This window comes from Calonectris borealis, chromosome 5, assembly GCF_964195595.1.
Source record: "Calonectris borealis chromosome 5, bCalBor7.hap1.2, whole genome shotgun sequence".
NCBI lineage: Eukaryota > Metazoa > Chordata > Aves > Procellariiformes > Procellariidae > Calonectris > Calonectris borealis.
The window spans coordinates 38,024,218-38,049,361 of record NC_134316.1 but is presented as its reverse complement, the minus strand read 5'-3'; the positions used below and the strand labels follow the sequence as shown (position 1 = coordinate 38,049,361).

At 39.6% G+C, this 25,144-nt stretch overlaps 1 protein-coding gene across 5 annotated transcripts in view; it reads right to left on the bottom strand.

Annotated features, from left to right (window-relative positions):
- Window positions 1-25,144, bottom strand: part of ZFYVE26 (zinc finger FYVE-type containing 26) — a 51,054-nt gene continuing 25,910 nt past the window's right edge. For 3 of the 5 annotated variants that reach the window (XM_075151851.1, XM_075151854.1, XM_075151852.1), the window contains exons 23-42: window positions 24,776-24,880; window positions 24,075-24,197; window positions 23,159-23,335; window positions 21,723-21,969; window positions 20,511-20,609; window positions 18,455-18,612; window positions 17,606-17,688; window positions 17,350-17,519; window positions 13,725-13,846; window positions 13,413-13,633; window positions 12,625-12,772; window positions 11,308-11,517; window positions 10,230-10,445; window positions 8,004-8,201; window positions 7,478-7,680; window positions 6,459-6,600; window positions 5,853-5,912; window positions 4,348-4,530; window positions 3,482-3,526; window positions 1-2,364 (exon numbers count right to left, since the gene is read on the bottom strand). In XM_075151851.1, the coding sequence (XP_075007952.1) occupies window positions 2,155-2,364; window positions 3,482-3,526; window positions 4,348-4,530; window positions 5,853-5,912; window positions 6,459-6,600; window positions 7,478-7,680; window positions 8,004-8,201; window positions 10,230-10,445; window positions 11,308-11,517; window positions 12,625-12,772; window positions 13,413-13,633; window positions 13,725-13,846; window positions 17,350-17,519; window positions 17,606-17,688; window positions 18,455-18,612; window positions 20,511-20,609; window positions 21,723-21,969; window positions 23,159-23,335; window positions 24,075-24,197; window positions 24,776-24,880 (3,120 nt within the window). In that variant the 3' untranslated portion in view covers window positions 1-2,154. Of the gene's footprint in view, window positions 2,365-3,481; window positions 3,527-4,347; window positions 4,531-5,852; window positions 5,913-6,458; window positions 6,601-7,477; window positions 7,681-8,003; window positions 8,202-10,229; window positions 10,446-11,307; window positions 11,518-12,624; window positions 12,773-13,412; window positions 13,634-13,724; window positions 13,847-15,957; window positions 15,987-17,349; window positions 17,520-17,605; window positions 17,689-18,454; window positions 18,613-20,510; window positions 20,610-21,722; window positions 21,970-23,158; window positions 23,336-24,074; window positions 24,198-24,775; window positions 24,881-25,144 lie in introns of all 5 variants that reach the window. The other 2 variants (XM_075151853.1, XM_075151855.1) reach the window with 2 other exon arrangements.

Genomic DNA, 25,144 nt, shown 5'->3' with positions numbered 1-25,144 from the left:
TGTTAACAGTCGTAATAATTTATTCTTTTTTTTCATTGTAAACAAACCTTAGTCATTAATAGAGAAGTTCTTTTTAACTGGCAGTACTCAATCCCTTTTTGATGCTCAAAAATTCAAAGCCCCTTGATGATCGCACTATTCGTGACACAAGGCAGTTAGTCAGGATCAAAATTCCAGTTCTGCTGGTAAGAGAAAGATCCCTACGATTCCAGGTTAAGAACATCAAATTACAACAAACACTATATAAAGTGCATCAGATACAGTGCAAAGAGGTCAGGAAGAAAGGCAGGTACAGAACTGACCGGTCTGCATGGCAAACTCCACTCTCTGTGCTCTATTCAGCTGAAGGAACTCGAGCAGAAAAGTAGATATTACAGCAACGCAGATCTGGATACGCACAAACAGTAAAACCTCCTCCCCATCATTAGAGATTTGGAAATGATCGAAGACATGGATAGTGTCACTAGGATTTGCCTAACGGCTGTAATCTGATGAAAAGCTAGGTCAGTCTGGCCAAGAAAACAAAAGCAGCTTTCATTAGTACTGCTCACTAATGAGATAATGCAAATCTGTGGTCAGGAGATTCTGAAAGTTAAATGTGGTCATTTCTGACCGCTTCGCTCTGAGACATTTCTAGCCCTGCTCCAGTGAGCAGAGCACCTCCAGGAGAGGCACTGCTCATGAAACACTAAAGGAGATAGACCAAGTCTTTTCCAATACCATGGAAGTCTATTCTGTGAGCTTGGGGATAGTGCAAAACTCTATTTGACAGTCTCAATTATTTTATGTACTAAAACTATTTACAGTTATATTACACTTCAGAAAACCTGTTGTTTCTTTTGAAGTAAACAACTAAACTTTTTAACAAAAAAAGTGAACTAGTTTTCCTACCTCTTGTGCTGAAATACATGTAAACAGCAAACACAAACTCTTGTCATGTTTTGTTCTATTTCTTTTTGAAGGTCCTACTACTGTCTGCCATTCTTCTGCCCATTTCTCATGTCCCAGTCATGGTTGCAGAGAAGCAGGTGCTTTTTTCAGCATCCCTGAACACAGCCATTACACAAAGATTCCTGCTTTTTCATAAAACTGAGTTAATCTAACACTTCCAGAGCAAAGCCCATCATAATCTATACAGTATGTCCTGTTAATAAAAGTTTAGTCTGGTGTTCTATTGTACCTGACAGACCGCCTGTGACAGGGATACAGACCGCCTGTTGAATTTTACCACAGCTTGCTCTATCCGTACTGTCTACTATACCCGATGAAAAACTGAGGAAGTTTACTGGCAACTGTTCAGTGATAAAGCTGCATCGCAATAATTTATTGGATATTACCATAGCAAAGAAAGAGGTACGTGATTTTTCAACTATTTTAAAGGATTTTTTTTCCCTTTGTACTCCCCTTACAGGATATGCCCTTTATAACTTCACCCATCTAGTAAGGGCTCAAGTGTCACATGGATGGCACACATCACACAGTGTGACTGGTAAGTAGAAACCTGCCATGAAGAATCAGTTCCTGCCTTTTCAAACGAACTAAAGAAATTGGGCACATTGTCTAGTGGGGTGGGGTAGGGAAGAGTAGCAATGGTTTGTATAGAGGCTTAAAAAAAAAAATCTCTGAATTTCAGTCTTTGTAAAAGAAGATCTCTCCATCTTGAAAAAGTTTACAGGAAACCCATAGTCACAAAAGGTTTTATACTCTAGGCTACATTGAGTTGATGAGATTTTTCTGTCCTCTCTATATAGGTTTTCTGGATTAAAAATAAAAAACATACAATAAAGTTCAGTACCTTTCAAAAAAAATCAACCAAAAAACCAAAAAAAAACCCAACAACAAAAAAAACCCCAAACCAGAGGCAGAAGTGCTCTCTTCCATACACCTAACTTCTTGCTTGTTCAGTTTGAAACTGCCCCCCTCCCCCCCATCAAAAAAATAGCCAAAAAACACCCTGAGGTAGTGACTGTTTGTCAAAATACAGGACTGGCACTTGTAATTTAGTTCCCTTCCTTTCACCAGAGGCACATTAGCATCCATTTGCTACCAATATCAGTCAAGAGACTTCCATTTTACCAAAGATTGCTGAACCACACACCTTTAAGCTGTCTTGAAGCCTTCCCCTTCTGTATGATGGTGAATGTCAATTACTTACTACTTCCTAGTGCCCTGGGGAAGCCGATTTCTCATTTTGGGCTGGTGCACTGAGAGCCATTGGGCACAGATGGCCTTCACAACGTCATCTCCACTGTTCTCAGCCAGCTGTCGCACATGCTGGACTAGCTGCACTGCTCTGGTCTTCTCCTGTCTCACCGAGACTAGATAGGCAGAACGCAACTTGTTGCACATCACGTAGGCCTGGATCTGAAGCAGAAGAGGCAGTCAGAACTTGGTTAGAAAGCTGTAGTAAACTAACAAGACAAGCTTAAGTAAGGATTCACTAGAAATACCTAGTTCAGAAGCGTGTTGTACAAGGTAGTAGCAGTATATTATGAAGCAGAGTATGGCATAGAGCAGATCCCAATGTAAAAGATGGATAGACAGCTGTATTTTATTAAGTTTGTCTCTTGTGGAAACTCCTTTACTGTATCATCACAAATTAGCATCAGGAATCCTATCTTGTGCATTAATTTACCATATCCTCATGGCAAAGAGTCTAAACTAGTCATTTTCTTCCATTGCTGCTTCTAGAACAGCTCACATATTTCAGTGATTGATCGTACATAAAGGCAGAATGAAAAGCCCGTTTTTCAATCTACATAAAACAGTGAGTTGTCAGTTGGAGCAGGACAGAGGACAGTCACAAATCTTAAGATTTTATTCCCAGCTATGCCACTCAGGATCTAGACAATCCACAAACACTGAGACACAGTCTCTTCGTCTATAAACATGCATTTACAGTTCACATATTTATCTGTCACTCTCCAGTGACAGCTGGTATGAAAGCTAACAAAGAAACCAAGTAGTCTAGGCATCGCTTCCTCTACGAAAAAAAAGTTTATCAGAATTGGAGAAGTTTTATCATTTAACTCTTGATCACAATAGAAATAGTATAATCCTGAAACAGTAAGTTGAAATGGTCATCTTGGAGGTATGTTGATCCTCATTAGCTATCTGCCATTACTAGAAACTTACATGCACCTATGTGAAAAGCTGGATAACAAAACCAACACACCCACCCATGCACCTCTCTGAAATACTTTTCCTCCCACTGTAACAAGTGCCTAGCCCTCACTCTGAGGGCTGTCAAGGAACTAATAGGGATAACATCCATCAGTACCTTCATGTCAGAGCTCTACAGTGACAAACACCACAGCTTTGAGGAATTCACTGTGATTTCTACAACCTAGGAAGTGGCCTTCAAAACTTTGGCTTGAGTGAGGATGAGAGAGAAGATGGTGAAAGAGAGCCATAGCCTGCAGACCAAGACTAGGCTATTTAGCTCTTGCTAAAGGAGTTTCTCTACTGTACTTCTACTTACCTTGTTTTCATCACTGTCCATATCCTGAATCAGATTATCGAGATCCTGTATCCAAAGAAGGGAAAAGGTGTTCACATTTGGAGTGACTACAGTTTGCAAACATTTACCCATGAGGGACCAAACCCCTGCACAGAGGAAGGGCTGCTGAGATCACAGCTAGATGGTTACATTGTCCCAACTGTGAGTGCTGCAGATGTACAAAATACAAAGTCCAGTTCTTCCCTTTACCACAGCTTCTCCTGCCTGACATTTCTGTGGGGTATCCCTAGGGAATACTATGAGCCTGGGGGTCCCCCATGGACACGGCTTGTGTTGCATGAAATGGATTTGTAGATTCTCTGCACCCCGGTAGGAGTTGGCGCCCGTGGCCCACCCTGACCCAAGGGGTGGACTGCGTCCCCTAGCCTGAGTAGTAGAACTTCACAGAGGGCATCTCCTTCCTTCACTGGGATGGAAAAGATACTGTGGTAGGGAATCTTAAAATTGTTCCCTATGGAGGCAGGAGGTTTCTGCCTCCAGACATTCTCTGTGTTAGCCAGGGAAGCCTCATTGAAGGGAACACCTCCCACCCCAATCAGGAGCATTTGGCAGGATCCTGTGAAGAAATGGTTCTCTCCCCATCATGGGTACTTATTTGGGAAGTGCAGGGTAAGAGCATGCTACAGCTACTTACTGTTTCCGCTCAGAGTAACTTGCATAAGGCAAACCACACACTCCCACCTTCAAACAATGCATGTAGTACAGAGCCAGAAGATATGAAGGACTCACTAGAAGAGCAGCACAGGCACCACAGGATGGTTTTCCTGTAGCCTGTATTGTATATACCCATTTTACTTCAAAAGGGACACAATGCAGGATAGAATTACCTCAGCAGGAATGTTCTCAAATTCATTTAGACAGTTTAGGATAATGTTATCCCCATCATTTTTTGCTGCAACTCCAGACTCATTGACACACTTGAGGAGCTGCCGGATCTCACTGTACTTCTGCTGCTTCACCAGCTGCTTGGCCACTTTACTGTACACTTCTGTGGCCTCCAGCTGGAAGTCCTAGAGGTAGTTGGAACATCAGAGCAACATGTTAATTGTTCTCAGCAGGTTTTCTCACAGAGAGTCTATTCAACTGAGACAACCTCTCCTAAGGACACCATGCTCCAAAAAGCCAAAGCTGTTTTGGGGGCCTCTGATTTTCCAGTCACCACTGCTCAGACCTGGCTTAAAGGTTTTCTATAATCAGACTGGTAAAACTTAATTTTGCTCAAGAACAAGAGCACTGTTACCGCCTCCTTTTCAGGGGTGGCAAAAAAATTGTTTTACTTTTTCTGGCAAAAGATCTTTCCCAGGTCCCTACCCACCTCTCCCTCACTTAGCAAGCTCCCACTATATTCCTCCAGCCACTCCACCAGCAGCCACCCTTTGTGTACTCTGAGAAACAGGAGGCAACTGACCATCGTACACCTCCCATATGAAGGAAGAGATGATAAAAGCTGCGGACTGATCCTGCCATGAATAAGGCAAGAGAAAAAAAAAAAAAAAGGAAGGAAACAGAAGTGATGCTAGGCAGCTGGACTTGCTGCTCCATTTTTATTGGGGCTAGTGACTGCTGTTGCTGCTAAAAAGTGCTATTTTTCTAAGGCTCTCCATCTCACCGCAAACAGGCATTCTGCCTTGTACATCCTGACCTGAAAGAAGGAGCAGGGCCTTCCATATCCACAAATACTCCTTCAGTGTGCCACCTCTGTCCAGAAGTGGCCCTGCTATACCCTCTGTCCCAGATAGAAGGCAACTGCAAACTGCACTGCTTGAAGCAGTATGTTTTAGCAGCTCCTAATATATGGATGAGAAACACACAGAAAAGTTTGGAGGCTCATGAGCTATGCTGACTAACAAGCACCTCAACTTCTACCCAGATATGAGGAAGGAGAGGTCGCCAGAGTTAGTTTCCAGTTAATTAGCTTTGCTTTCTCAGCCAGGAGAATAGTACAGAGATAGCCCTGGCCTTATTTATTCACTGTGTCTTTGCATGGCTATCATGAACTGCAGAGAGCTACCAAGTCAGAGCTCCCTACTCACATCTTGCCAGAGTTAAGTCACTGAACAAGGTGCACAGCAAAGGAAAACCTGTTCTTAATTCCTTTGTAGGACCCAATTAGTTTGGAAGTGTCCTACTGAAGCAGCATCTTAATTTCTTTACTAAGCTTCCTCCAAATACATGGACATTCAAAACTTGAACTACTGACTTTTCTCACAGGAGGCTTTTCTTTTTGGGGATTAAAAGACATTTTGCAAAAAAAGTGTTTTGCTTAAGCAATTGCTGCTTGCAGGAGTTACTTTTGTAATAATAGTGCTTGTTATATCAAGTTTTTCCATACCTGAAGGACTCTAAATGCAATCCCAAATCCCTCCTCAATGTTTTTGCCTTCCAACATGACCTGAAAAGAAAGGCATAGACAAGTTTGGGGATGCACATTCCTTTTTCATTACATAGAGTTAAATAAATTTCCAGATTTTGCCCAGAGGCCAAAAGACAATGCATTACTTCAAGAGAAAACAGCACTACCCCAACAAGTAGAGCGAATATAGGGTTTATCGACACATACCGATTCTCTGTGGGACATTGGGCAAGTTACAGATGGAGCTGAGCTGAAGTTAAGAAAGGTTAGAATAATAGCAGTATTTGCCTTGCTTCAAGATATAATAGGACATATAGTCAAAAGGCATGTTACTATTTGTATTTGGGATCCTCTGCCCGTGAAAGTTTGAACTTTGAGGAGAGGAGCTAGCTCTAAGTTCTCATGTGTTCTCTGCTACATTGAGGACAACATGAATTTTTCATAAATGGGAGGTTGCATACATACACAAGTAACCTGCCCATGAAAGTTAGAAGAGGCGGCTCCAACCATCAAATGTTTCAACCTGTTTATCAAGTTAGTATTGTTGATGAAAAATAAAGCCATGTTTGAAATAGCAATAAATACCTTGCAAGCAACATCCATTTTCATGTTATTGTTTCCAAAGAGTGTGGGCAGGGAGGAACCTGTCATTTGAGAGGTTCCCGAGCTCTCACATCGATGCAGGAACTTTGTTACTTCCATCTGCAGATCAACGGTATTGATGTGCCTAGATAGAGGAAAAATTCTGACTTTATTTTGAAATAGAGAAAGTGTCGATTATTTTTTGTGTGAACTTACTAATTTCTTGAACACATTTCAAAATAAGACATATTTCCAAACAATATTTATTTTAGTTACTTTTTGACTTTGTCTTTTGTGTAGCCAAGTCTGCAGCAATGAGATACTTTTCAGATCTGTGCACTTAACATGCATCACAAGCTGAAGGTGAGCACTTGTTGACATTATTTCAAAGAAGTGAGCCAGAGAATCTGGATCCCAAATAAATATCTATGCCCCCCTTTTCACCTCATCACACACACTCCCCCCCCATCTTTAAGTTAGAGTCTAGCCTTAAAAAAAGAAAGAAAAAAGCCCCTAAGAAATCCAAGATATAAAAGTCCAAGTACAAGAGAGATCTGGCTAAATTTACACTTTAACTTTTTATTACAGGGATTCAGTTATGTCTGCACCTATAACTTGTACATAGTTGAATGTGTGGGTTAATCCCAGTAGGCAGCTAAGCACCACAAAGCTGCTTGCTTTGTGGAGAGGAAAGGAAGAGTAAAAGCAAGAAAACTTGTAGATCGATATATAGCTGTCTATGCACTGTAGGGTTTTTGTTTGTTTTTTAAATTAAAGGAAGGTAGATGATACATAGACTGATAGTTTTAGTAGAAACGATTGCTCATCTCTTGGGTTGGGTTGTTGGGGGAAAAGGTAATGGGAAATCCTATACTTGCAACTACATAAAAGTCAGATTTGGGTTAGGCACAACTAGCATGTGTTAGCTAAAGCCAACTTAAACACAACCCCTGGAAAAAAAAAAAAAAGACAAAAGCCTGAATTTCCCCTTTCCTATAACTTAGCTTCTTGTTTATAGATACCTTGACACATCTGTAGCAGACATTTTCTTCCGAAAAGTGAATGTCATTTTTTTCCTTCCTGAACTTCTTGAGACCTCCTGCAGATAGACTTTGAGATGGTCCTTGATCTTTAGAAGCCATGTCTGCTTGCCTCCCAGTTCAGTGTAAGACTTTGCTCCATGAGTGAAAAATCTAATGCAAGTCATGGCAGCACGAACGTGATCCTAGAAGAAATATACTGAACACTAAGATGGACCAAAGTACACCACCTTCACTAATCGTTGTTTGTACTAAAGTGCTCAACACAAAGCAGGCAATGCTCTGTTTTCTTTAAAACAGTAGTTAAGCCACCGCAATGCGCCAGATCCATGACAAACACATAGCAGGTCAGCTTCAGTCAGGTGCAGGCCTTCCTATCTGTTTTTTAGGATTGGAAAGTAGCAAAAATATACTTGTCCATCATGCAGATTTACACCAAAGTAAATAACCAAAAGTCTGACAGTATTCAACATTTCACTGAAAAAGATGGCACTGACCCTCATCTTACCTTCATGAACTGTTGCAGCTCATACAGAATATGGTAGTAGTTCTTTCTCTGCAAGTATTTGCAGGCTGCAATCAAGTAGACTCCCCAGCTCTCCAATCCTGGATCAATGGTTTCCAGCAAGTTCTCCAACATATGCAGTTTTCCACTTTCATAACTTGGAATGAAGATCCCTTCAATGAACACTTCTGGTGGGGTTTCCTACACAAACATCAGAAAGGTAGCTTGAAGCAAAGCCACTGTGGCTTGTTGATTTTCCTTATATAACATAAAGGAGTGTTAAGCGACAGAGATCATAAAATTAGTAAATAATTTAGGTTGGAAGGGATCTCCGGAGGTCATTTGGTTCAAACCCCCACTCAAAGAATGGCTTCCAAGTTAGGTCACGCTGCTCTGGGCCTGTCCAGTCAAGTTCTGAGCGTGACAATGTAGGGCGATTCAGCAGCCTCCCTGGGGCCCAGTTCCCACATCTAAATAGCCTCATTGCAAAAAAACTTTTCCTTCTATCCAGTTGGAATTTCCTTTGCTCCAAGTTGTGTCCACTGTCTCTTACCCTTTTGCTGTGCACATGTGAGATAAGCCTGGCTCTATCTTCCCGATAATCACCCATTTGGTAGCTGAAAACAGCACGGAGATGATCTTTTGCCTTCTCTTCTTCAAGCTGGAAAAACCTAGCTCTATCGCTCTCCTCATATATCATGTGCTTCAGGCCCCTAGCCACTTTGATGGCCTTCCATTAGACTTGCTCCACTTTGACAATGCCTGTTTTGTACTAGGGAACCCAAAACTGGGCACAGTAGTTCAGATGAAACCTCACAGCTGAGGGGGATATTTACTTCCCTTGACCTCCTGACTATGGTCTCGCAAATGCAGCCTCACATACTAATGTTACTGTGGAAAGAAGCATGTGTGACAATATGGCCTGCATAAACGTTTTAAAGACATGATATGGAATTTTTTTTTTTTAAAAATCTCAGAGTCAGATACAAGCTACAAAACCTGTACACATAAAATGTTTCCAAACAACCAACTGCAAAATGTTTCATCAGAAGCCTAGTACCTTACAGCTTTAAGGTAACAAACCTTCCTCTCTAGTTTGCATGATCACTACCAGTCTCCTTGTCCAAAACTTCCACATCAAATTGTATGTCTAGAGTATTTTCAAAGTCTGCTACTTAACTAGTGAAATTATTTCACCAATATTGCAAAAATATGCAACTTTTCTTTAAAGGCAAATTTAAACTGATATAAAGGACACATTTGAAAAGCAAATTTAATATGCAGATGAGTATATGAGCTTAGAATGACTGATGATACAATGAGAAAGCGGAGCTGATAAGACAACTTAATTTTGTATTAATAAAGCTCATAAGCAGACTGAAGATAATGCAATTTGGTGTTTCAAGTTGTACATTCTCAACAAGAATTATTTCAAATAATAATAATAAAAAAATCAGTAAATCAAACACAAGCACAGAAACTTAAAAAAGAAAGCAAACAAAACCCCACACTCTTATCAGCTTTCAATCTGGTGAGATGTAATGGATTCACCCTTAATGACTTAGCAAGAACCTTGCTGGAATCATTTCTAGGTTTAATTGTAATGTAGCACCAACAGAACTGCTTTTTCCAGATGTTCTTAAGCCCTCCTATATTATGCAGTTTTCCTAAGGGAGAACTGGAAACCACTTTTTGGCTTCCCTAGATTTCTGTCCTCTGGGACATGATCATGTGTTCCCTTACATTCCTAACAGTCACAGAAGTGCAAATGTGGGTGTCTGATTCAACAAACAATACCAAGAGACAGAGCCACTGTGATAGAGAGTAAAGGGTCCAGTGTTATTGGCATGTTGGAATTCAAAATCTTCCTTCGCTCTTCTGAACTGTATGACAATAGTCCCAGGTTTTCAGCTTTACAGAAAAAAGACAAAAGTGCTGTTGATGCAGGACCTCTACCAAAAAAAATAAAGCACTTTCTCCTCTCTAGAAGCCACTGTTTCAACACAATGGGGAAGAGAGATTAAACAGAAGATGTAAAGATCAAAGTTATTTTTTCATGTCACTGAATTCTTGTCGGTTGCTAGATGGTTCGTACATCATCATTTAGGACCTCAGAAAACTCCTGTGCAAAAACCCAGAATGCTGCATGATGCTTATTACCATCTCAGACTGGCCTTGAAGTCCTCCTAGCTACTTTTCATATAAGTGATGGCAAATTAGATTACTCACCTTATTTAACAAGTGAAGCAGTGCTTCTCTCATACAGTCATGCCTCATGTAAAAGCTTATTATTGCCAGATTAGTGCCATAACTATGTAAATAGAACAAGCACTCTTGATAGTAGCTGTTGTGTTGAATCTTTCCCTCACACATCATCTCCAGAGACAGACTTCTCGTTCTCAGTGTTGCTTCAAGTTCCCTCAATGTGGCAAAGTAATCATCATCCTGCCATTAAAACAGAGAATCAATGATAGGTGATGAGCAAGAGGAAAACTTTCTTTTTAGTTAGATCTTGTCACTCAGCCCTGAAGCATTTCTGTTATTGTTGTTTTTAAAATAGATACCACTTTTAGAGGGTTAAGAATCTGGTAATGCTTTTTATAAACACTACATTGGAACCCTGATATCAACAGAAGTGCTGAACGTTGCTGTAGCTAGCATGGCTGTTTCCAGGGACAGACAGGAAGCTTATTTATTTAAACACAATTCCACTGCCAACAGCTACTTCAATAACCTTGTTCAAAAAGGCTTTTTTATTCTCCTAAAATACATACCACTAAGAGGTCTTTCATCATTATGATTCTGCAGTTACTTAGTACTAAAAGTCATTTTTTGGTATCTAATCAGAACTTCCAGAGCTAATCCCAAACCAAGTAATAGTGCTTTTTGAGAAGGAAAGAAGAGTGGGACAGCATTTGTCAATTCTCCTTTGAATTCCTGCAAAGTTATCAGAGTTTCAGTAGAAAAATGGCATCACTGCAGCACCACAACATATTGTTGGGATTGAGTTTAGTTTCTGCAGACTGTAGTAATAACATGTTAACAGTACAGCTTCCTTCCCCTCCGCTAAGTATGCCCCGAATTACTATAAAATCCTATGATCTGGTTCTCAGCCACCAATTCACTGTAATGAAACAGCTAACTAATTTCTCAACAATATTCAGTTTGCAATATGCAATCATGACAAAGGAAGGAAAAAAACCTAACACCTTATATTGTAACATGCATTGCTATGATATATGTATTAAAACATCATTACTTGGCTTTGCTATAGCCCTTCAGAGCAGACAGAACAGAAGACTCTTACCGCAATGAGTATGGGCTTCACTGTGGACTCCAGGTACTGTATCACATCCTGGACCAGCCTTGACCCATGGTTCAGCTGGTTTAGATCCATAGGTGGCTTTAAACATCGGTTAAACTTCTCTCTTGCTGAACTTAAATTTCCAGCTTTAAGGCAAGCCATGCCCCAGGCATGCCATGCTCCACTTGGATCCAACCCAGATTTTGTAGAAACCTAAACTCAAAATAATTTGTTAATATTGCAACATAGTCCCAGTACAGAAAACAGGAACACTGGCTTATCACACAGTCTGTGATTGTGACCTTTCACTTCCTAGAGCCCATTTCCCATTAAAAACAAAACAAAACACGAAAAAAACATGCTGATTATTTCCGTATTACCGGCACAAAATGCCAACTACCCAAACACCCACAATCTCCAAATATGGAAATATTTTTTATTGTACAAGTTTAAGAAACTATTTATCTGGGAAATTTTAGTTCAGCAGTTTTAAAACTGAGGACATTTTCACATCTGCTTTTCTAAAGCAGATGATTTTTACAGAGCAGAATTCATCAGGTTTGTCATTTAAAAAAAAGCAACAGAAGATGCCCCACGAACCGCCAGGAAATTTTTTATTTCTAACTTTGCTGATCAAATTTATTCCTGATTTTCTTTAGTACACCAGCTGCCTTTAAACATGAACCATTTTTATTCAAATAGGTCATCTATTCCTGCTGTTTATTACCCCTTAAAAATCCTAATCCTGTTTGTAGTATCATAATCCTGTTCTTAACAAACTGCAATGCCATAAAAGAGGCTTACAAAATCCTGGGAGCGGGAAGAAGACAGAAGATGATAAATCACACCAGATGAGCTCTGACAGATAGATCTGCCACCATTGTTGATTTCCAAGTAAACGCTTGGGAAAGGTGCCCTACTAATGTCTGCTGTGGGATTACAGACAAATGAAATCAAACATATAAGCTTCAGATAAAGTCCTGCCACAAAGGATGTCTCAGCCCTTCTACTGGATGCAAGATTCCTCCATTTAATGACTTTTTTGCCGTTAGCCCATTCCAATTTTAACTGTACTGGGAAACAAGGCCCCTACCCTTCCCTTCAACAGCCCGCTCCACAACAGAAGGACTTTTCCTTCTCACAAATTTTTTTTCCAGTGTTCAGAAAATTATTTCTTCCTTGTTTAAAAACTTAATCCCAGTTTGTAACTGTTTAAATATTGGCCATTTCACACATCACATCCATCTGAACTCAGGAGGGAGAAAAACAAAAGCCGCTACAGAAGCATTTTTAACGCTGACATCCCTCCATTGTCATTACCTCTATAGCTAGTTGATAGTACTCTGCTTCTAGAAGACGATTTCTTAATCTTGTTACTGCTGCAGGGAGAAGAATCTGATCCAAAGATGGTATTGGACGGTAGGCAGCAGCAACCAAAATATTCAACACATCCACTTTGCTGATGTAGCTAAGAGAAAACAAAGAGGTTAAACAAATACATAGACTTTCACTATTATACACTTAAAGAACTTTATGTCAAAGACAACTCTTAGAACAGTGGTTCCTAATCACCAGTATACCAGGTTTCTCTATCCATCATACTATGCTATTCAGACTATTTTTTATTGTTTTTTTGCCACATTCAGTGGAATACTGGCAGACGCTGATTGCAGACACCAGCTATATGTTACCAAATCAAAATAGTACATGTAAAATGTATATATTACACCTGCCACCTCAAGCTCTGTAGAACAAAACTTGAAGAAAGTGTAAAATGCTCATTCTCAGGAAGTGCAGGTTTAAAATCCTATCTTGAAATATAGATTAAAAGCAGATATACAATATCAGAAGTAAAATATTTACCCCAGTCTTTGTGAATTATTTCTCCCTACTCTGAGAATGTTCTCAGTAATTATTATGTAGTAATATTACTTGAATTTCTACTATTTGAACTCTTACATTATTCTTACATTATAAACTTCTCTTCTTGTTTAAAATGTCCACAAGTACAATCACAAAACAACCCTCCCACCCTCCACTCCCCAATAAAAGAGGATAATGGTCTCGACAATACCTCAATACATCCTAGTGAACATCTGGTAAATTACCTGTCACAGAGAGCTAGATCCTGGCTCCTTCCAGCTTTCACAAACATCATTTTGGCACTGAAGAGCAATTGTTTCATGATGTCCATAAGGAGACCAGCATCCACCTCAGGATTAGTGAGCCCTTGGGACAACTTGCAGCAGTGCTCTATCAGTCGGTGGCCACACACTATGCTGTCACTGTGCAGGCTAAGGATGGCAATACACAAGGAAGAGCTGGGAGCCTGACAATTCGAGGACAGACAGACAGACATGGGTATTGAGGTAGTTCTCCAGGGAACTGCTTATTTTGGACTCTCTTTCTCCAGACCTCACCTGTTCATAATAAAATTCACTGCGTACAATTTCATTCTCCTCTTCATTCAAGGAAAAAATCCATTCAAGCTCAGTTGCCTTGGGTATGCGCACCACTGTGGAATATTCATTATCAGAAGTTTCTGCAGCCAAAAAGAAAACAGCAGGTAGAATCATTGTACAAGAAGCAACAAACCTGGCTAAGGACACATAATGCAGAGTATTCCTACACTCTCATAAAACAGCCATCTGTAATCCCCTCATTGTGCCACTTCGTGCCAGTATCACATCTGCAGCACGCAGATTACAGAAACGTCTCCATTCCTCAGCAGGCTGCCAAACTGTACCTAAACTTACTTTCACTGTTACCAAAAACTGGTTCCAGTAACATGTCTTCAAATGATTATCCTACTGGACATCAAGCACAGCAACCTCTCCTCTTTAGCCTTCCCTCAGGCAAGTTATTAAATATTTCTGAGCAGGAGGGAAGAGGAAATATGAGAGCTGTGGGTTACAGCTAAAAAGGGAAACTGAAGAACGAGTTGTAAAAGAAAGGGTAAATTTACTTAACTGCCTGTATCTTCTTTTTAGAATTCAGGTTATTTGAACATATAGTCTAGCAGTTTTAAGACAAAAGATTGTGAGAAGATGAGCTAACTCCTTACGTTAAATTTTCATATAAAATAGTACTGCAGAAAATTGGAGTTTTGGTCAAACGATTCAAGAAATTTCATTTCTGTGAAAAGTCTTTTTCTTTCCTTCAGATTAGGGAAACTTCTGTTTTGAAATTAGTAACCCCGAATAGCTACAAATCAAATACTGTCTGTAGTCTGAGTGCAGCTGAGAATGCACAAGCCCTCTGGTGTTCAAGTTTGTGATTGTGGTTCCTGGCAGAAAAACAATGGCCAATCTCACAATACTAAGAAATGGAGAATAATACTAATTTGCTACTCTTTCCCCTGATCAACTTCCTCTTCTCCCTAGAAAAACTTAAAATTAAAAAAAAAAAAAAAAGGCTCAAAATTCACTGTTCTACATTTCACAGAAGGACTGTTAGAGTGTTGAGTAACTCTAAAACTGTAGGGTGAATAAAAAAAAAGAAAAACACTATTTCTAAATAGAACTGGAAACTGGAATAATTACAATAAACCAGGCTTGAAAACATTTTAAGCCTTCTTCACAGGGCCATCAGTGAAAATAGAAAAGCAGAATAAACCACTTTCCCTTTTAAATCTGAGGATTTCCATACTGTTCTTATTCAGTCCTACTGAATGAATCATACAGGCCCAGTGATATGTAGCAACGCTGCAGGCAAAGAGAAAGATCTGACCAGAAGCAGCAGCTCAGAAACTGCATTTCAGCTGTTTCAGTCTTGTAACAAAGGTAGCAGTAAAGCAAACTTTTGTCAACAGCCAAAAAAAAAATGCTCAAATAGCCCATCATACTTAAAAAGGGACAAGTAAGGAAAAATATTCCCATTTTTTTGTAGCACAAATGCAAATTTTGCACATTAGTGCTCTAAGCACTTCAAATAACTATGTTTTGGTCTGCCAGAATTTCACGTCACTGTAGGAAAATTTTGCAGAATCACCTCAAATACCAGATTAAGCAACAAACAGTAAATACCTTCGGAGGAAAAATGGCAGAGAAAAAGCCAACTAAATTTTGTTATTATTCCTGAAGTGTTATGATATTAGATGTGGAAATTGAGGCACCAAAGTGAAATTACTAGTCCACAATCTCACAACCAGCAAAGGACGTGGAACTCAAGATACAACCAGACCCACAAGAGGGGCCTCATCCTATGCTACCCCCAGCCAGCATGGGGTACCAAACACCACGGCATACTGCAGTGGTATTCAAAGTTGTACTATCATGGTTTGTAAAAAGAGGATCACTCAGCACAGCTCTGTAATGGGCTAATTAATTCCTACTCATACCCTAGCCTCTCACTGACTGTTTCTAGTACGCGAAGTGCATTCTCCAACTGTTGTTTTTCAGTTCCTTCCTTTAATCCCCATCCAGCATGTTCAATATTGGCTCAGACATCTCTCCTAAATCTCAATTTCCATTCACAGAAGTTTGGAATGTTCAGTTTCAGCCTGCACACATGCAAAACCCATCAATGATATTTTGTAACTGAAGTTTTGATCACCCTTCAGCTGCAACTAGATGTATCAGCTTCTTATCTCTAACTCTGCTGCTAATCAGGCACTTTAAAAATATTGAAGTTTAACATTACTCCATTCCTTACCTTCCACTTGGTCCTGCTCTTCTTTTCTGCTGTAATAAAATGACAGAAAGAAACATCATGCCTACTCCAGCACACTGGGGGAAACATAGTTTTAAAACAGAAATCAATATGGCTAGCCTTTTCTGAACACTGTCTTGTAAAAATCTAACATCTCTCCCTCCCTGCCCTCTCCGACCCATTGCCCTGCCACTACCCACTACTGTCTGGAAATCTAAGATCCTGCCTCTGCATTGTTGTATTTCAACTACACTAAGCAACTAGTTCTTATAACCTTCTGTAGGAATAGTACTGTTGCACACATCATAAAAAAGCAGACACTGAGAACAAGAAGAACTGCCCAGTATCAGAACATGTCAGAGCTAAAATGAAGTTTCTGGCAACCAGGTCTCTGTCCTTAAGATTTAGTTGGTTTTGATATACAAATAGGGCGAGTATAAAAAAAACCCAGGCACTTAAGCAATTAAAACACGACAGGTGGCGTTCAAGCTCACTGTAGGCTCTGCTGACCTAATCTGGCAGTGTAAGCAACCATTCTGACACAAACTGGTTTAGCTAGAGGTGACTGCTTGTTTTTTCAGAGGTTCCTTTTCAGATCTGCACAGTATTCCTCTTTTCCTAGCAAGCCTGCTGATACTGCCATAGCAGATACTGCTACCTGCAGGCTTGCTAGGAAAAGAGGAAATGCAGCTGAAAGTGCAGCTGCAAAGAGTAAGTTTTACTCTCTGTGACCCTGTGAAGCCTGCTGATACTGCCATAGCTGATACTGCTATCAGCAGGCTTGACAGGGTCACAGAGAGTAAACTCACTCTTTGCAGCTGCACTTTTCACCAGCTGGCCTAACACACAATGAATTTCAGTCCTATTCTCAGCTTAAAGCAACCACATCACGAAAATCTATCATCACAACTGTCCCTTTTATTAAGGGCAGTTTCAAAGCCTATCTAATCCTGAACTTGCTCTTGAATCCCCAAGGGTTCAAGGAGTCCTAATCAAGGGATTATGGAATAACATGAAAACACTGATATGTTCAGCAGAGCTAGTCAACAGTGATGTTAATCCAGGAGCCAAGTAAACTGCAAGAAACTTTGTCACCCTGTGCTGAATATGTTTTGCATCAAAGCATTCAATTCTTAGGTTTAATGATCAACTGATGCTTAAAGAATTAAAGACTTTGTTGCCTGGCTCTCCAGTGTTCTTTCCAATATGAAAAGTAAACTGAGACATAAGCAACATCCCCATACCTATCAAACCTGAAAATCCCAACAGCTGGAGGCCAAAAAGCTGATTTTATTATATTATCCAGATAAACCCAAATGCTTATTTCTCTCTCATTCCGTTCACGTACTCTGCTGTGTACATGAAATTGAGGAGAACTAGAATGGAAGGACTTACGTGCTTGCATCTTGTACCAAGCCAGGCAGATGTTCTCTGTTGTAGTAGCTATAGCACTGATCGCATACACGAGACAAATTTTCTCTGCAAGCTTCCACTGCCATTTTCTTGGTGGAGCAAGAGCTGCACACCAGCCTGCCACAGCGCCTGCAGTGATGGCGCCTGTTAAACTAAGCAAAAGAAGTCATGGATGAGCAACAGAAAGAATTTACTAAAGTCCCCTCCTATATCTGCCTCCACTCATGAGTAAACTTACTCCATTTGAAGAGAGGAAACACCACGCATGATAAGGCTTTTCAGAACCATACAATGATTGATTCTCGCTGTTAAAATTCCTTTCTGGAGAGGGCATGGCAAAGGGAAAAAAGAAAAAAAAAAACCAAAAACCCAGAGGCAGGTATTTAAAACGTGTTTGCTGTAGCCTTGGGCTTTCCGCTATTTAAATTGCCCCAATTTTAATCACAGCACTAATTAGATCATCTCTTGGAAAAGTTAGAAGCTGTAGACTGTCTTTCTGACACCATCTTAGTAATTTCCAAATTCAAAAGCAACAGATACTTTGAGAAAACAGTACTGTTTCTAAGCAATAGAAGATAACAGACTGCCAGCACACCTGCAAAACTCAAAACTCATCTTCTCCCTTAGAGCACAATGCAGTTGCTCAAGTACTCTATGAAACAACAGGTTTTATAAAAGTGTAACCAACAGCAAAGATTACATCTTCTGTATCAGTAATCTAAATTATATGATGCTCATGTTATTTCTTGCCAGCACAATCAACTAGACAGCCTTTTGAAATATTAATACTGCTATTATTACAGAGTTTTGAAATCTCATAGTTGTCTCCTCTCTGATGACCAGATTTCCGCTTCAGGCTCTATCACTTCACAGGACTCTGCAAGGAGCTAACTGTTGCCTGTCTCCTCAACTACACTAAATAGAAACTAATGGTTAAATATCAAAGGACTGGCAATCTCGTCAGGCCTACACTGATGCAGACAAACTTGCCAAAGTATTTAGTGTCTCTTAGGAAACAGACTATGAGCAAGTGTTCATATTAAGGTCACGGTTCTAGGAATGTCTGTACTTCATTTTTGCTCCTTACCATAGTAAAGCGTTCGGTTTTGCAAACCATACATATCGTTTCAGTGTCATCAGGTATCCATTGCTGCTTTGGTGGCGGCTTCTCAGGAGGCACAAATTCTTGAGGAAACAAATTCTGCTGCAGACTTCTGTCTCTGAGACTTGCAGATATGGTGACACCTTAAAAAGAGTCAGGCCAAGAAAAACATGGAACAGGATTTAAGCTGTTTAATGGAGTCTTGAATACCAGAAAACACTACAGACTTACTGAGGCTGTAAGATCTTTCTGGCTCACAAGACAACTACCATCATCTTTCAACCAGGCAGGGCAGAACAACATCGTGTAAGGAATATATATTATTTAAGCTAAAATTGTAAGATTGTAAACTTATAGTACTTCAGTACTGATAAGCAAGAGTACATACCTATTAATAGACCTTACCATAACAATTAGAGAAGTATAAGACAACTTTTCAACATCTGTTCTTGTATCATAAGCAGAGACTTAGAGCAGGAAGAAAAAAAAATACCCCAGTATATGGATATCAAAAAGCCATATAGCATAAAATATAATCTTAAGGATACCCAGTGTTGACATTCCTGAGGACTGAGACTTTTCTTTGTTATCTCAGGAGAGGTGTGGTATGGCTGGCAACAGCATATCCCTCCCTGTTCTGGTCCCCTTTACAATCTACTGTAGGGAAATCAGTTCAAAGAGGCAGGAGATTAAGTCTTTGGCCTTCAGGATCTTTGACCTTGCCAATGAAATACTCATTGAATCAAGTTTACAGTATTAGATAGGCTTTTAGTTTATATGATGTGAGCCAGCTACACTACAGGCTAATTAAGTAGTTCACTGCAGCCCTGCAAGCCACCTTCTGTGTACATGAATACTAAACTAAAAAAGAAAAAAAATCTCCATGCCAATAAAGCTAATTCATGCTATCATCCAAGTAGATACTGGATTGCAAAGGAACATTAGAGGACAATGCATTGAAGTTTTCTAACAACATACAGATATTAAGCTGACCGTTATGAGAAAAACTGAAGAGCTACACAGCCCAATCCAAGATGCTGCTGTCGCTTCAAGTAGGCAGAGCGAGAACAGTCTTCAGTTCAGGATACAGAACCAGAGAACAGTTCAGACACCCTAAACTGTAGATCAGGATATCACTGTGCAGCTCTAGTTCAGGCCCATCACTTGCTGAGAATCACCAGCCTTGGAGGTCTGAGGATATCCTTTGCTAGTCATTCCCTGAGAGCACAGACGGTGCATCTCTCACAATATATATTCTCCGAAGAGCGCATCTCTTGCATTAGATGCTGAACGGAACCTATAGAAGGATTTGTGGTTGTTTTTAAACCACAAATATTCTTCAGTTGTTTTGGCTTACATTATTTTGTTTCTATTTATTTGTGTTTGAGGACTGTGAGTGGAGCCTCTCAGACAATACAAGGTATGCTATTTCCCTCGGGTCACAAGAGGGATCCTAGAATAAAATAAATTCAAGGACCAAAAGAATCATGAAAAAAATACAACACAAATGAGATTTCTACTGTAAAACCAAAGTTAAGATCTAGAAGAAAAAAAGTTCCTGAGCAAAGAATAGGAAGACGGGGAGAAGCACCACAATGATGGGCTTCCAGACAAGTTCTGCCTATATATCCAGAGAGAGAGTACAGAAGTCAAGACACAGAAAGATTAACCTGCAGCACCATTAATCCACTAGCAACCTAGCTGTGGCAAAGAGGTAATTTTTTTTTTCCTGCAGAGGTAGTCCCGTTTCCTATGGTCTGTTCAGGCTTGTTTTTTTTTCTGTAGGGTCTGGAAGGGAAAGGTTTTGTGATGATTTTTCAGACACTTTGTAGATACCTACAAAAATCAAAACAAAGCGATACACTTCTTGTTCCCCTTTAAGTTTTCTTTAAATTGGGCCCAAAGCACCCAACTGTAGAGACCTACTAACCCGCATTAAATGAGACCCAAGTTACTATTAAGCAGTGGGATAAAACATACATAGGGGATAAAACTAATAAGAACAAGTTGAAAGAAAATGGCACCAAGGTCTTAACCTTACCAGTAAAACTGACAGGAGATAGTTCTGATGATCCCGATTTAGACAGTGCTTCACACTCCAATACCTGATTGAGACTTTCTTGGATACGTATCAGAGAATCTAGGACAAAGGGAAGAAAAAAAAAAATCAGAGAACAATACTGGCCATATACCTGTTTTTACAAAGATTAGAGGAATCCATTCATAGGAGTATGTAAGAATGTCAGCACAAAATAGAACTAACTATGTAATTACAAATTATTACGTTTTCATGAAAATTAGCCCACAACAATTCATGCAAAACTATATAAAATTCAATGACCTAAAACACAGAGAAAGGGATCCTTATCAAAACAATGGACTACTGATAGGCACAGGAATAATACAGCAGAGAATAAGTATCAGATGTGAAAACAATTAGTTGATACAAGATGCTCATGGCAAATATTAAATGCTTCACATTACAGTGGAAGGAACATACTTGCAAAGTTATAGGTCTTTTGACAGGAAAAGATAGGTAAGTCCAATGCTTTTATGTTAGCAAGAGCTGCATCCTTAAATCATGAAATGACATCACCATTTGGAAACTGGCATAAAGCAAGTTGGTACCATATATGTAGGTATAAAAAGATACAGATAGGTACACACACCATGTGCTTTTAATACAGCTAAACAAAAGCCCTGGACTTGATCTACAGTACCCTCTGCTGTTCCAGTTCTAAAATCCTGAAAGGAGAGCGCCAAATGCAGGAGAAGCTAACACAACATGGATGAGGAGGGATTGGCAAACCAGAAAGAAGAACCATGCTAAGAATGTTAAATAGAACTACAAGTTTAAAAGTCTTTTATATAAAAAAAGGAACAGGACTCTGGTAGGAGGAAAGACTATGGAAGATTAAATCCCCATTCTAATTGGGGGAAGATGCAGTTGGCTGCAGGTTTTAGAACTGCTTAAGTCGTCAGTGACTTTGCGTTAAACAGGAATGAAATAAAATTGAACAATATCATATCCTCCAAAAAGGAGCAACAGAGGAAAGTCGAGAAACTTTTGAAGCTGTTGGTCCTTGAGAACGTCTATTTATAAGAAAGGCAACGGCTTTAAGAACATGTTCTGGGCTAGAGGGAGACTGGAGGCACACATCTAAAAATGTTGTGGCATAATTGGTGAAATGATTCTGGGGGGAAATTGGCCCTTCTTTCCCAAGTGAAAAACAGCATTCTCATGGACAGTCACCTGATCTCTTTTCTTTTAATGCGAAAGGGAAGTTGAGAGCTTTTTCTGCATACTTGGAGAGCAAATTGTCAATGTCTTCTACAGTAAAACCAATTTCCTGTCCAGCTAAGAGTTGGTGCAGTGTCTGCACAGCAACAGCCACCCAGTCCACCTTCATATTCATGAGGAGCTGTTCCAGCATGAGCAGTGGCCTGGAGGAGAGGTGGAAGTAGTTAACACGGGAGAGCTCAGGCAGAGTCAGCAGCACCTGAGACACAAGGAAAAAAGCATATGTTAAAATTATACACCTTCAAATCCATGCTTCTGTGAGATTAAAGACAAGGAACTAGCACAGTAGCTTATGCAGAGAATGGAATAACATATAGAGGCCAAAAAATGGAGGTGGGACTTCTCAGACCTATTGCTACTTCTGTTACAGAAATTCTGAGGGGATTTGCAGAAATTACTTGGATTTCCTTTCCCGTTTTATAAAACACTGCTTCATTTCAGAGGAAGTTGAAGACTGGAAAGCATTTTGTGACACTGTGACAAATATGTTGTAGCAGGGTAGAGCATATTCTCTTATTAAAATAAGCCTATAAAAAGAATATTAGCCTAATCCTGATCCTTCCATCACTTGAGGAAACATTGAGAGGAGAAAATAAAAGCCATCCTCCTAAAGATGGACAGTGAATATGGACACTTTCCAAATTAAATCATGTCTTCAAAAGGGACAAGTAAGGAAACAGGAAGTCCAGCAAAATACTGTTGTGGCACACACGGGAGCAAGCTGCTATTTGTAGTCCCATAACAAAACAGACATTACCAAAAGCACTGCATTTTGTTTATATATAATGCATTCAACTAAGGTAATCTACTGGTTAATGCATCTCTTCCCAGGCTGAGCACAGAACCTGTAGGACTTCTGAAAAGCAATGGCCATACAAAAAGAGGAGTGATACTGTCTACCTTTGGAAGAAGGCACTTGGGAGAAACATGCCGTATAAGTGTCAAAGACAACCGTACAGGTGGGCATATGTAGGACACCTGGTGTAACTGACACAGAGAGTAAGTTGAGGATGCTTTCTTTTTCACTTGGGACAAAGATAGCAACTGTCCTGATAAACACCACAACTTCATTTTATTCCACCCCCATCCTCTTTTAGCCTGTGCGTTCCTCCACTCCCTACAGCTCAAACACGATACTGCTCTGTTCATATTGGGAGCTACAACCACCTCATAATACAGGAACTGCAAAGATGGAGAAGGGGAAGAGAAGTTTTAAGCCATCTCTAACTTTCCTTTGGATCCTGACACTCAGGATCTTAGACCTGATATGGTGAGAATGCTCTGGTAAAATCTACAGACTTTATATATTATGTATATATTATGTATTATAAAATTACTTACATAATTATATATTGCCATTAATCCCACAACGCAGGAGTTTTACGCACCTTTGATCCCATATAGAGTGCCTGGATTTCATTATGGCGTGCTGTTGTCAGATTTGCGTAGAAGTGAGCTGTGAGGTAATCAGCCAAGAAATGAGAGGCTGCCAAGTTCGGATGCTGGTCAAGGGACTGTTCACTGATGGCAAGGCAAATACCTGGGTCTTCAATTCTTTGCAAAAGCTACAAAACCAAACAAAATACAGTGAATCCCCTACCACGTACCTGGAAAGTAGCCTTTATAACAGGTAGTCCATGACAGATTATTGCTCTACAATGGTCCAGCAAGCAAATTAACTTGCACAAGTGCCTTACATGTATAAGGATGATTTAGATAATCCATTTATAGACTACTCATTGCCTATTTGCTCTATTTATTAATCAAAATATTTTTAAAATTAAAGTAAGCAAAAAATTAAGCAAGGAATGGGGCAGAAAGTATAGTGATCAGAAGTCTCCACTTTGCTTCCAGAATATTTTCAAAGCTATGTAGTCTGAAAGAGTACTTTATTTTACACTCTCTGTTATTAGCAGCAGCTCTGTAATCATTAAAACCAGCAGAATTCACGCTTCACTAACTTGGGCACTGAAGCACGACTGACTAATTCCTGTTATTAGTTTCACTTCTGGTTCTTCTGCTTAAGCAGCACAGAAATGCTTCATTATGATTTTTCAAATAAAAGGGGCCTTGTATGTCCATGTAAGTGACATTTACGCTGTTAGGACCAACAACTAGATTGCCAAGCTGGATTTTCACTTAAGTGGAACAGGAGAGCGCCAGGATCCTGAAAGCATATCTAAGCAAATAGCATCTTTTAAGGGAGGAACCAAAAAGGCCATGAAAATGCACATTAAGAAGGCAAAGAAAACGGTTCTCAACTTATTTGACCTATGAATGTAAGGCTGAGAGTCTTGCTATTACCTGCAATGCTTTTTCCATGTCTCCCATCTCCAGTAAGTGGAGAAGGTGCTCACGGTGAAGGTTGATCAAGTCTTCTCTTGGGACAGGATACAAGTGCCCCCATTCCTCACACAACTCATAATCCTAAAGAATTTTAAAAAAAAAAGTAAAAATAAAAAATAAAAGAAGGACAAACTCTACCCTCTCTGATACAGCTGTTTCTCCCAAAGTTCCGATCAACTTCTCAAGAAATTCTGTCGCTTAGACTCCTCTCCCACATGCAAAAAGTAAATAATTACATTGACGGGGGAAGAAGATGAGTCAGTTTTGTCAGTCACAGCCTGCATTGGGAATACCTTCTCCTCTCACAGTAAGCAAGTTGGCTTTTTAGAGAGACACTTTTAAAGCCAGCCAGATCTACAGTATTATTACTCATATAATAATCAAGCCTGTATTATGCCAAAAGCCATGCTATTAAATTCTTCAAAATTCTAAGAGAAAAGAACAGGTTGTATCTCAGAGTAAGAGTTATAACTTAAGGATTATTAACTACATGTAAATCTTGACATTAAACACAGATCTGTATTTGTTTCTGTAGCACAGAATCCTTCCTCCCAAGGTAATCTCCATTGGTTGGTGTTTTAAGATGCTATTTCAACAAATTTATCTAGTCAAAGTTTAATACATTCTAATTCAACAAAATTCACATGATGATGCCTAACCTTTGCTTTCAGAATGATATTCATGACGGCTTGAGGGTCATCAGTGCAGGCTTTTTTCAGATCCTGCCAGTCATTCCATAATGGTTCAGTTTGCACATTCAAAATCTGAAAAAGTTAACATTAGGGTAGCACAAATTTTAAAAGCTTTATCTACAATAGTCATTAAGTCTAAGGAAACAGCTGAGCTGATCACACCAAGAGTTGCTTCATACAAAGAAAAAAGTTAAAGAGGAGATCCACATTTATCTCTAGCCCTTTTCTGGGATAATGTAATGCACTTGCACTCCAAAAAAGACTACACAATTTTCTCAAAGGTATAAGTCTACAAAGCACATTTATAAAGAAAGGTTTTTAAAAGACTAGATAGCA